Genomic DNA, 13,652 nt, shown 5'->3' with positions numbered 1-13,652 from the left:
ACACTCTTAACTCTAGGTAATTGTAATGAGGTACTGGTTCGGCTCAAGGCTGAGAGGTTAGGTGAGTTGGAGTCGCCGGAACAGATCAAAACGATCTGTGTTGAAAATTTGAATCCACACTAGGAGTTCACAGATTATTCCTAATCTTTCAGTTAAAGCAATACTTAACTGGGGAGTTCCTTCATCGTTTTGTGGAGCTCATTTTCCGCTTTTCTCTTCTTAATGTCGCCCACAATTCTCTTGACATAAGTAATGTATCCATCAACATTAAATTTCCGCTTGCAGCCTGCGTAGTTCATATAACGTATTTTCCCAAAAATCGGTCGCTCTTTCCAACCCTGAAATCAAAACCAGAAGGGCTAGTTGATGCCACTTACTATGTGGAAGAAAGATTAACCAGAACCATTCTTAGTTTCAATTATTTATTTACAGAAGAGATGAATACAACTACTGTCGTAAATTTACAGTTCATTCAACCATGGAAATCACGCATTCATTTCACTCAAAATTACATCATTATTTTTATCTATACCAGCTTCTTACTATGATATAGAATCATGTTAGATGGATTTCAGGAAAGAACTTTAGCACTGCATAAAACCAGGAGGTAGCTTATCCCACTAAAATTATTGAAACCAAACCTGATCGTGGATGCCACATATTGACCACATGCAACCAACATATCCACCTGGATCCCTCCCATCTATCTCATACTGCAGGTAGTTTAGTTGAACACATTATGCTCTGGTTTGAAAATTCATGGAAGCACTATGTCATTGTAGTAAAATTACCTTGTCATTTAGATATATGGATATCGCAAGGGCTTCTTCAGGCCCTCTTGTCCACTCAAGAATCTTTTTTGCCCAATACATACTGCACAATGTTTTCTAGTTTCTAAGAACATCAAATGACAGCAACCAAACCAATACAAACAGGTAGCCAATATTGATGCCAACGGTCAATACTCTCAAATTAAAAGCACCACCACTTAACATGCTTGCAGATATATAAAATGACACCGAATACCATTGATATGAATATATGTTCAAAAGATTTCACATTGGCTTCTTCATACAATCATGCTTTTGCATTTCTCCGTCAATGTAACGTCAGTTGCTTAATTTCTTTGCATTGGTTCAGCTGGCTCTATTATATTCATTCATATTAGATATCCAACTTTTCCTGATTTTCACTGACTTACTATCAGACCAGAAAAAATAAATATGAGAATAACAATCAGGAAGTTACTAGCCAAACATTCTCAGAAAAAAAAGAAAAGTTACTTGCCGCATGAAACCATGCATCTTCCCGTGGTAAACCATCTCCAGCTGAGAAGCATTCCAAAGCTGAAAATTGATATAAGATGATATTAGCAATGCATAAGCAAAAGAAAACTATGAAAATAATCTTTGGCAGGTCCTCATAGAATAGTATCTATGGACAAAACATAGGCTTACAGGATCAGCTGTCTGTGCCTTCTCTAATTGCTCTTTCCTATAAATGCAGTTGTCATTTGAAATTTCAGAAAGTCTGGCACGCGACAGAAAACTTTTGCAGTATAAATAACCAAATGAAAACAATTGCACTCACGAGTAAATATGTTCTCGCTTGTCAGAAGCATGGTCAGCCAAGGTCTTACGTGCCCACTCCCATGCCCCATGTATGGAATCATAATTGGGCTGGTAAAAGCAAAAGTTGTCCGCAAGTTCTCTACGCACAATCAACTCCTCCAAAAATGCATCGGCTGACTTCAGAGTAACAGGTACATGCACATATTTTAAACTATACATTAGTTGTATGTAAGAACCACAGAGAACCACAGAGAAAAAGCAATTGATGAAACGATCAACATGTGATAGATTGTTAATTACGGGGGCTTAGGACGACTAAGTAATTATAATCATCCATGCTTCACATGAAAATAAAATTTGAACCAAGATTCTAGGATTTGACACTGCAAACCTGAGGACTAAGATTCCTCACTTTACGTGCCTCCAAGGCACACCGCTGTGCAGAAATCTGCCCAAAATGAAGATATGGAGACAGACCGGAGAGCCCTTTAGGTTTTAGTGGGTTATTCCTATCCGTAGAATAATTCTTCAACCTTTGCGTCAAGAATCCATCTTTACTTCCCATTAACACTTCCATTGCTGCATCTTCTCCTGGCTCACACCATTTGATTTCAGGAACTTCTGCCCCTTTCCTACACATACGAAATCACGAATCAACACTACAATCCAATGAAGCTCAACGCAGCTTTACTCAAACACATTAACGTCTAACCTCAAAACATTGTCAATGAGATCATTCCAATCAATTGACTGCTTTGTAGGTGCAACCCACTTGTTCTTCGGAAGTTGTAACATTGGGAAATCAATGAGGTACTCAGGTAGCAATTTATTTATCTTACCCCTTAAAGTCCTAGCACTGTATTCCAACTTCTCTGACGCCACCCAAATAGGTACAATATTATGAGCATCAACTTCATGTATGGTCACTGAATCACTTACTCTCTTACAAATTTCATCTTGGCATGTACGAAATTGTCTAAGAGGTGAAAAATCAGTAACTAAAAGTGAAGCCCCAGAGTCTTTTAAGAATGCTGGTATAGTCTCTTCAGCTTCTCCCTACACACCAAACCCCAGAAAAGCCAATAAATTTCACATGATAATGGTTTGTTTATAGCTAAGCGGGTGCAATGCAAAGAACTAAGCACTTTTCGTCAAAGTTTGAATCTTTTTTCTTTTTTGATTATTGAAGTTTGAATATTTTCATCGCCATATATAAGAGCACCCCAAAAAGAACACAAATTACCACAAGCAGCACAGAAAAAACCAAATGGGTTTCATTCAACATTCTTATAAAACTGACCAGGAACAAGAAAAATGGGATCTGAAGTGTCTCTTCAATGTGACTTTGAAGCTGACACAAACCCCTTAACATAAAACCTAATTGTCTTGCTTTGGCCCCCAAGAACTGATCAAACAAATTGAATGCCACAGCTACAGGCACATTGCTCCTGTTAGCCTGATCAACGGCATGGATCAAAGCCCAGTTGTCTTGAAGCCGTTGATCTCTAAACATCCAGTAAACAACAGGACCACCGCCCACTTGCCCTCTGGATCCTTCTTTGATGACCCGGATCCGTCCCGGTTGGACGGTGGTGTTTTGGGTTGGCGGGGATGATAGAGAGGCCATAGTAGAGAATAAGAGGGCAGCAGAGTTATAGTGCTTGGTAACGTGCGCAATGGATGCAGAATAGCGGAGGATTACGTGAGCCAGAGTGCGTAGATTTAAGGAGAGGGAAAGTCGGGAACCGTGGAGAAGAGAGAGGAAAATGGAGCGAAGTGGAAACAGTTAAAGTTGTGGTTTTGAAATGATAGACGTGGAGACTCTTTTTGTTTGACACGTGTTGGTTAGTTGTGGGCCCATAAACTTTCCCGGCTGCTCCTCCTTCCGGGACAGTAAAATTGGGTTAAACAGCGAAAGCCAAAACTAAAATCTTTTCTCCCACTGAAACGTTATTCCTACGCCTTCCACACAACCCTGAAAAAAGTAAAAAAGCATGGAGGAGCTACTCATACCTGTTGGCCAACGACTCGTTTATCTACAGGTGTCCCTTGCTTCCCTCTTCAGAAACAAGAAGAACAAGAAGCCTGCAAACCTCAAAGCCTTGTGCCCTAGCTTCTTTGTGGTTTACTAAGAAGAACAAGAGGCAGTTGTCCTTTGATTGTCCTTGCTCGTCAATTAATTGTCTTAGCCGTGCCCTAACCTCTCAATTCAGGTGATTATTGTCCTTGCTCATCAATTATTGCTTTACCTTTTCAATTGGCTTGCTTACCGTTCTCAAAATGGTTTTTTCTCTTTAATTATGATCTATTTGATGATTTTTTTATCATTAGACTTTACCTTGTAAACTTTCTATTGTTGGTAGCCAGTCTCTGCGAATTTGAGTGCTGGATTTGGTGATTTTTGGTTTGATTCGAAGCCTGTATTGGTGAAATCTCATTTTTGTAGAGTGATTTGAAGCCTGTGCGAACATGTAGATATTTCTTCAATTCCTTGCATTTTCATCTCCTAATGAAAAAAACTAAGATAACAGTTTTGTTTTCAATTCCTACTTGGATGATGGATGATCTATAATGATACATCAAAGTACAAGAACTGGAAAGGATTCAAAAAGAAGAACAAATTATGAAAATTGACATTTTAAGTTGCATTCGATTTCGGAAATATGGAGCTAGAAATTATGCAAAATATGGGTTTTAATTTTAATTAAATCAGTTGATGTATTGTTTAGGCTAATGCATTTTTAATTAACTATGTCGGGATTTCTTGGTTATTTTAAACATATCTTGTAAAATTAATTCACACATGATGCAACAATATTACTTCATTAATTTTATATTTAGTTATATAATTAATAACATTATTATTTCATATAAAAATTAATTAAATTATAGTTGTATGATTTCAAATATATTAAAATATAAATAAGTTGTTAAAATAGCGTCTTGTTAAAATAAGCATCTCCCATTAGAGAGTACGCATAAGAAAAGAAAACATATTTACTGTCTTATTAACAATTTGGTTTTTCTAAATGGCTGCTTCCATTGGTGATGGCTCTCACTCATTCAATTTATTTTCATGCGATATTTTACCTATTAAAAACAAGTTGTTAATTTTGTTCTGGTTGGTGTTCTTTATTCTTATTGAAATAAATTTTGATTTAAGAGCATTTCATCATTTTGTCCTGGCATCATATATGGGGCGCGCACACACATATATAATAAAAAATATTAATTCAATATACATAATTCCAATTCAAATATAAAGATAAATTAAATTCAAAATATAATATACAATGTTAAGCATCTAAATATAATTTAAAATTTAAAACATTAATAAATAGTCACGAGTAAAAACTAAAGATAACTTTTAACTTAAAGTAATCCAACATAGAGAAAATGCTAAAATATTAAGAAATTAAAAGGGTTTTTATATGCAAAAGAAGCATGAATCAAACATCATCTCTATCATTAACATATAAATAAGGATCTTGATTTTGTGCAGTGGTATGTAGGGAAAGTCATCAACTAAATATTATTATAGATTGTCGTTTTCAACTATCAAAATGGATGGATCTATTCATTCTCAAAAGTAGACAAATATACCCAAATAAATAAACAACTATCAATGTTTTTATAACAAAAATTATAATAATCTACAAAGAGGAATGGAATCTTAATTGTGAAAATCCAATCTATCACAAGTGTTTGGATTTTAATGCACCCCTAACTTATGAAAACCCAACTGCCTATGAAAATACCTTTCTAAAATCAAAACCACACGTTACTTCTCCCATTTATAAAGTCTAGATCAATAAACATTCGAATGGGTCAGTCAAACATATATAATAACTACTGCCAGAATATCATGTATATATTTATAGATACAAAAATTTTGAATGGTTTATCTATTTACGTATGACAACGTCTTATTATTAGTATTGTTATCCCAAGCCCCATCATCCATGTATTGGTCTAGAAGGATTTAACTTCATGCATTTTGAGGACCAAATGGTAATTTTTTTTTTTTTTTTTAATATATATATATATGAGTGATGAAGAAAAAAAGTTGAAAGTAACAAACAAAGTAAACCTGGAAAATCTTGGCTAGAATTTTTGGGAGATCCTGAGCAAGATGAAATCTGTTTCACTTTGTTTTATTTTTTAAAATGATAAAGTGTATATGGGCCATTTCAGACATAACAGAACAAAATTAACAACTTAAATAAATAAACATAATTATAATTATGAGAAATATTAAAAAAACCATTAAAGCTATTCATTGGCCACCTGAATCAGGCACACAGTTCTAAAAATAAGAATAAATAGTCTTGTTTTTAGAATTTAAAGCTCATTCACTTATTTATTGCAATCTCTTATTAAAAGTCACTGGCTTTATCATGGGTCTTTAAATCCCAGCAAGAGAATTGTTTTACAAGTGTCAGGTTTTCTATCCTCAATTATCAATTTCATATGATATGATCACTCTTTATCCAAACACTATAAAAATCTTCATTCCAGAGCGGATTTGGGAACAGACTATCAATAGTTTTGATTAGTTCACAAGCTCAACTATTACCTTCTGGATTTCCATCCTCTCAAAGGAGCATTCCTAGCACATCCCAAATGCCAAATGGTACACCGACTGTAGGAGTAGAGATGTCCTTTTACTGATCACAAGGGTGTAGGTGATGTAGATGATTCATATTTCATTTTATGCGGAAAGGGTTAGCAAGTGGAATAAGGATGCCGAGCCATACGGTCAGCCATGGGTTCTTATTGAAATTTGTATTAATACCGAAGGTTAGTAAATACCGAAGCAAGTCATTCTTGACTCACTTCAGGAAACCAACCATTCTCTAAATGGTCAAAATCTATCACTTCACCAGAATCAGGAACATCAAATAATTCATCAGAGGCATCATTCTGGCTCATTAAACTTCTGTGCCCTGAATTTGTTTTTTCTGCCCCGTCTTCCTCTAACTCAGAATTCAGTTCGAACTTCTGGTGGCTTTTATCTTCTAGTTTAATATCCTCCATTTCAGCCTTGGACAACATTTTTTTACTGCAGTCTGCAAAGAGAAGTCAGATGGATAGTTGCCGGCTTTGTCCCGGGACAGCTCCCTTAGTGCTTCAAAATGCATCATTAGAGATATTGATTTAATAAAATGTACCATAGATGCAGTTCCCCAAGGAGAAGTAGAGATACAGAATAATGAAATGCAAAACGCTTTTAGTTTTGTCTATAATTATAATATATTAGGGTTTGGTGATGTGTAAAAATGCATTTTGTCTCTGTAATCTTATAATCTTTCAATTCGTCCCTGTAGTCTTGTAGCATTCCATTTTAATCTTTCATTTATAATGTAGTATATCTTTAGTCTTTCATTTATAATATATTAGGGTTTGGTGATGTGTAAATATGCATTTTAGTCTCTTTTTTTTCTACCTTCCTTCATTATTATTTTTTCATTATTATTGTTATATTTTTTAATTAAAATTATCAATTAGTCCAGTGACTTAGGTATATAAAATTTTATAATTAGCATTTTTTTATGTCCAATGTTTTTTTTCACAGCGTGCCGGAATGTAAGTACTCGGACGGACAAGCCCATATGACTCTTGTGTATGGACCTGGTTCCATAAAGGATTTTTCTTTTATACTCATTTCGGGATAAGATAAAGTTTATCCACTGGGATAGAGAGGCCAACACTAATGAAAACCAAAGAAAGTCAATCTTATTTTTGGTGAGTGGTAATGCTTGCTGCTGGTGCTGTTATTATTTTACAGTGAATGTGCATGAGCCTTAATTTGGCCATCCGTGCGTTGATGCAACAGTTAAAAGGGAGTTGAAGAAGTTTGAGTATTTACATGCATGATCTGATCTGGCAATGCTTTGAACATTGGATTGTTCTTTAACTGGTTTACAAGTTGATTGTAGATGATGATCTGCACTCACTAATACTAGTATCATGTTACACATTAACCAGAGACTCAGGATATTTTAAGCTTGTTTTTGATCCGGCATGTATATATTTAATCTATTTTTTCAAATATATAACGTTTTGGATACAAGCTCAAATACTACAAATTTATGGCGTTATAGCATCGGGTTTTCTATTCTTTTTTAAGAAAAGAGTTTTAAACCGAGACATCGAGAGAAGAAATGACACTAAAATGTTAACTGAGGATTAATTATGTTAGAGATGGTTAACCATGTGCACTGAGGCTGCTTTCAAGAACAAGTTAAATGTTGAAAAGTTAAGGTCAGGAACTCTCGCAATGAAACAAATGCATCTGATACCTACAAAGAGGTAAAAGTGAGGCTACCTTCATATTTACCCCTACAATCATTCTCTGTAAATGATCTCCTCTGGTTTATCAAGGAATAGAAGGGTTACTTTTTCCACTAGCAACATGTTGGCAATCAACCTCGTATAATGACATGGTGAATCACTGTCATTGATGAATGTCTCTCTTCAGACAATGGAGAGATCGGGGGTTGAAAGGGATTGTTTAGCTGAGGGAGTTGAAAGAAAGGGGCTGCGGGCCTAGAACTTCGTGTCAAATTGGATCTCCCAGTTTTTTTTGTCCTCGAATTAAACTAAAGGAATATTTTTCCATCATATTATCTGAGGAATGACTAATCAATCAAGAACTGGAAAGTGAGACTGAAAATCAACAACTTCGTGCTTGTTGTTGCTGGTGCATGAACATGCTTGAGAGCCTCCAAGATTTCAACTTTGAAAGCAAAAAATAAAAATGAAAAGTTACTCTTTCCCGTAATCATGCATAAAACAAGACCTTAGTCAATCAGTAACGATTAGTTATTGCTCTGGCTAACAACCTTTGAAAAGATAGAAACTGTTTCTGTGCCTCCCTCCTATGGATGCCTTGTTTGGAGCTTCAAAACCATGTTAGGACATGATGCCTTTCCTTGTCCCAAGAGAATTTGACCTAATGATGCACATTTTGTCCTTAAATCCCAAGTCACGGAACTAGTTTAAAACCATATATTTTATAAGATATTTCTAATTATAATGAAACCAAAAGTATATATTAAACCTCTCTTCTTTTCTTTTTGTTTTTTTTCACTTTTCCTTTTCATTCACAACTGCTATCATCATGTTCATGACCCCCAAAGCCTTGTCCTTTGCTTATTATTATTATTATTATTATTTTTCCTTGCCCCTTTCCCTCTACGTGAGTTAAGCCAGTACTGTCAATTAAGAAATGAGAACTAAGAACAAATGAGAAAACGAAGTAATGTAAAGTTATATTTTTAAATTTTATTTAATAGCTTAAATTTTCCTTATTCATTTGCAATAATTATAAGTTTAGAGAATAATATAAAATTATTTTTGAAATCTTATTTAATATATTATAGAGGATATATTCAGTTGCAAATGCATCAACCCGTCGTTCTTGTCTTTGACATCTTATAGAAGATAAAAAATTGGCACCCCACCCTATATATTAATATCCAAGCAAAGATCATAAGACAAATTATTAACTGATTCATTTATCTTAATCAAGGGAGAGGACCTTGTCAACTTGCTTGATAAATCAAGATTTGGTTTTCCATATCACTGACTCTTTATTTTATTTTCTTTTGCTTTTTAACTAAAACTGTTATGTTTAATTAAAAATATATTAAAATAATATAAAAACAAAAAAAATTAATTTAAAAAAAAAACAAAAACAAAAGACTCTAGGACTTGACAACACCACTTTTATTCCTGGCGATAATACAAATAATAGTAATGATTATACTCAGAAAGAATAACAATAAAATCAAAGCATAATTGACTGCTCAGAAAGCGGAAAAAGAAGAGTGATGTCGACGTTTAAGTTGCCTAATGAAATAATGTAGGGAGGGGAGGGGTTAGATTTGTCCCACAAGACCAACCAGATGAAGTCCCCATTTTCAACTAAAACCCAGTAGACAAATCATAAGCCCCCCTTTTCTTTTGATTTGTTATGGACCGTTACTCGCTAGCCAATCAGCTTAGACATCAGATTATTATTATTAATAATAAAATACTGCAGAATTATATGAAATAAGTGGAGAAGATGGCAGCAATGATTCCTTTCGGTGTTTCAGAAAGCTATGTTTCAACTGAAACTTATATATATATATATATATATATGCTACTTTAGTTAATTGAAAGAGATTTTTTTTAAAAAAAGAAAGAAAGAAAAGGACGAAGATGATGACCAACCCACCCAGAATGTGCCGTGGGTACTGTCGCAGGGGATCCCAGCTACTTTCCATGTCGGGTTCCTTCACGTGCCAAGCACGTGGGTAATCACCAAATCCAATCTCTATCTGCTAATGACCAATGACCGTAATTGGTGTTAAGCTTAATGGAATGGAGGTTGTGTATCATTACACAAAAGATTTGCTTGATTAGGCAACTTAACGTTGAAGATTTCTCCTGCAGTAGACACGACACGACACGATGATGAGACTCTTTAATATATATATATATATCATGTTAGTTGGGTGAAGACACCTTTATGAACTCATTATTCATTATAGAAAAAGAAAAACCTCACCTTTTAGCTAGGGGACCTCTTGCCCATGAGATTTACTTTAGATTTATGAGATTAGCCCTTTTTTTTTAAAAAAATATATTTTTAAAAAAATTAATTTTTTTATTTTTTACTTTAAATTAATATATTTTTAGTATTTTTAGATTATTTTAATACACTGATATCAAAATAATTTTTAAAATAAAAAATATTATTTTGATGCATTTCTAAATAAAAAAATACTTTGAAAAGTAACCGCAACCATATTTTCAAATAAAATATTAATTATTTTTTAATTTTAAAATATATTGTTTTGTTTCCTAATTAATCAATTCTCTCGTTGCAAAAGTCTTTTTAAATTTTTTTTTCTTTGTTTCACATTAACTTTTTAATTGAAATAAGCGGGACCTTCACTATTTTAAATTTTTATTCTTAATGTAATTCTCTCTCTGATGTGCTTTTACTGTTTGAATTTAAGGTTAGTCAAGATCATTTTTATAATTAATAAATCATGTATCATGTTTCTTGAAATTTAAATTTATCATAAGATATATCTCAAAACACAGTATAAATTTATCATGTATTGATATCATTGCCTTCCTTTTTTTAATTAACAAATGAAAGATTACTAAGAATATATATACTGTGTTTTGAGATATATCTTGCTGTTTATATAATTAATTTTAATTTACATCATATTTTCTAACTTCGTTTACTAACACTAGTAGTAGCCTTTCAAAATAAAAATAAAAAAATCAAAATCATTACAGATTTGCTATTCAACACGCTTTATGACTCCTTTTTTCTCCAATTTACCCTTATAGCTAAAACCATTTTATTAACTGGAATTAAAATCCATGGTCCTACACCCTCGGCTCATGTTAGCAACCGCCCACCGCCTCTGCTAAAAACAGTGCCGTCAGCAACCACCACTCGCCTCTACCTTTGGCTCACGTTAGCAACCACCCTTCTTCTATGCTAAATAGCGCCATCCCTCTCCAAGTCTCAACTCAGACTATTCATATCTAAACTCCTCACTCATCTTCACACCAGCATCCACCCTCGCATTTTATTCCATCTTCACACCCTCCTCCTCCCCGCCTGTCTTAGCATCAATCTCCATTGTAACTTTTCTCCTTCAACAAACTCTCTTTAGTATTTCATCAAGAACCGCAGGCACTACTAGAAATTCACTAAATACTAACGGAATTCCCGACGGAATATTTCTGTCAGTATTTTTCGGTCAAAATTACGGACCGAATTATGGATGAAAAGTTCAGAATTAATGAAAAAAGGGCGGGTACCTGAGGCGGGGGTTTGGCGAGTGATTTTTCCGACAGAATCACCGACGGATTCAAATCTTGGGACCCGCACCGTCAAAAATACCGACGGAATCATCGACGGATTTGAATGGATTTATGTAACGTGACAGGTGCCAGATTCGAATACGATTTAGTGGTCCGTGCGGTGACGTGTCGATTCCCCGTGACATTTAGCGACGGATTCACCGACGGTGTTATTCCGTCGGTGAGTCCGTCGGAAAAAGTGAATATATTACCGACATTCTACTCTCCCATTTCTCCTTCTTCTTTCTAATCCTAAGTCTCCCCATCTGCAAATAACCAGCCCCCCCTCGCCCCCAAACAAAAATCTTTCTCATCTCAGCAGTTGTATTTTTTGAAGTTTTGTGATCACAGCATCCGTGTTTTGATTTACCGACGGATTTTATCAATTTTTGTAAGTAATTCTATCTTTTTAAATTTTAACATTTAAATGTCAATTTTATTGTTTTTTTAGTATAAGTATTTTTATTAGTAGATGTACATGTTTTATTGTTATTTCTCAAACAAACTTGTAGTTTATTAATGTATAATTTTATACCTGTTATGGTTTGTTTTAGATTTTGTAAGATTGTATTTGTTTGTAAATTGTTAAAACTTTGTGGAATTACAAGTTATGTTTTGAAATAATTAATAGCTTGCTTAATGGATCCTTTTTAAGTTTTATCGATGGTATTGCAGAGTGGTAATTTCTGTTAATTTATATATATATATATATATATATATATTAATTTGTATGGACATTGATAAATGATAATGAATATTTAATATTTATGAGAAGTTGTGATTGGTTTGTTGGATAATTTCGAGGTAAAGTAATATATTTACAAGTTTATTTACCTAACTTAGTTAATTAATATATACATGATGTCATCATAATTTTATAGAGGTTCGATAGAAGTCATGGATGATCGTTCATGGATGTATCTAGATTCACCCCAAGGATTGTGGAGGATGGATTATTGTAACGGGGTTCAGGGTTTTATTAATTTCGCAACATCTATTCCCAGAAATTTTTACTGGAGGCGGATTAGGTGTTCCATGCAGGAAGTGTCAAAATAAAAAGTATCTACATCCAGATGTTGTAATGATGCATCTTCTACACAAAGGGTTTGTGGAGGATTACGAGTTTTGGTATGCACATGGAGAGGTATTTGTTAGTAATAGGAGAATGAGAGAAACGGTGGTTGGGTCAACTTCAAGTGGTAGCAACGTGCATGAAGCGGCAAATGACAACACTAATCCTTACAGAAACATGGTTATGGATGCAATGAGAATGAATCAAGGTAATGTCAGTCAATGTCCAATCATAAAAGAAGAACCTAATGCAGAGGCAGCTAGGTTTTTTGATTTGTTGAAAGATTTTGACGAACCATTATGGGATGGCTGCACAAACCACAGTAAATTATTGGCCGTGGCACAGGTGTTCACCATCAAGTCAGATCACGGGCTGAGTGAGGCCGGGTATGGAAAAATTATTGATTGGGCAAGAAGCATTTTACCTGAAGGGAACAGGCTCAAAGAGAACTTCTATGCTGCGAAGTCCATGATGAAACCCCTCGGTTTAGGATACCAGAAAATTAACATGTGCCCTAACTTCTGCATGTTATACTACCTTGAAAATGCTGAGATGACTGAGTGCATGACATGCGGGCATTCGCGTTACAAACCCAGAACTGGCAGGGGAAAGACTCTAGTGGCGTATAAAAAACTTAGATATTTCCCGATCACACCTAGATTGCAGAGGTTATTCATGTCACGAAGGACTGCTGAGCACATGACATGACACCAAACACATGATGCGGTTGATGGTGTGATGGTGCATCCTTCTGACGGCGAAGCGTGGAAACGCTTTAACAGTGTGCATCCTGACTTTTTAGCTGAATCAAGGAATGTGCGTCTTGGGTTATGTGCAGACGAATTCAACCCATTTGGGTCATTTCCTGCTCCCTATTCTTGTTGGCCGGTCATACTCACAGTTTATAACTTGCCACCGGGAATGTGTATGAGGCTGAAGTTCATGTTTTTATCTACTGTCATACCCAGTCCAAGCAGCCCAGGGCGGAATATAGATGTTTGTCTTCGACCGTTAATTGATGAGCTGGCGCAGTTGTGGTCCTCCAGAGCTCTGACTTATGATATATCGAGGAAACAAAATTTCCTTATGAGGGCGGCTTTGATGTGGACTATCAATAATTTTCCAGCTTA

The 13,652-nt window shown here is 34.8% G+C and overlaps 1 protein-coding gene and 1 long non-coding RNA gene across 3 annotated transcripts; one reads left to right on the top strand and one right to left on the bottom strand.

The window, feature by feature from the left end:
- Positions 1-126: 126 nt before the first annotated feature.
- On the bottom strand, positions 127-3,342 carry LOC118036063 (deoxyribodipyrimidine photo-lyase). Of its 2 annotated transcripts, XM_035041764.2 has the most exons (9): positions 2,872-3,340; positions 2,284-2,627; positions 1,963-2,203; positions 1,591-1,748; positions 1,458-1,494; positions 1,288-1,346; positions 792-873; positions 642-713; positions 127-338 (listed from the first exon to the last, which is right to left on the bottom strand). In XM_035041764.2, exons 1-9 carry the CDS (start codon positions 3,196-3,198, stop codon positions 165-167), a joined length of 1,494 nt encoding a protein of 497 aa, XP_034897655.1. In that variant the 5' UTR covers positions 3,199-3,340; the 3' UTR covers positions 127-164. The 2 variants fall into 2 exon arrangements, with proteins under 2 accessions (XP_034897655.1, XP_034897656.1); XM_035041765.2 differs by lacking the exons at positions 642-713; positions 792-873 and having other exon boundaries at positions 2,872-3,342.
- Positions 3,343-3,483: 141 nt separating this feature from the next.
- Positions 3,484-7,660, top strand: LOC118036064 (uncharacterized). Its single transcript, XR_004685301.2, has 2 exons — positions 3,484-3,784; positions 7,147-7,660. It is a non-coding gene; the product is annotated as an uncharacterized lncRNA (long non-coding RNA).
- Positions 7,661-13,652: the final 5,992 nt, after the last annotated feature.

Source organism: Populus alba, chromosome 1 (genome assembly GCF_005239225.2).
Source record: "Populus alba chromosome 1, ASM523922v2, whole genome shotgun sequence".
Lineage (NCBI taxonomy): Eukaryota > Viridiplantae > Streptophyta > Magnoliopsida > Malpighiales > Salicaceae > Populus > Populus alba.
Note: the sequence above shows the minus strand (reverse complement) of the source record. Positions and strands in the feature narration are given on the sequence as shown.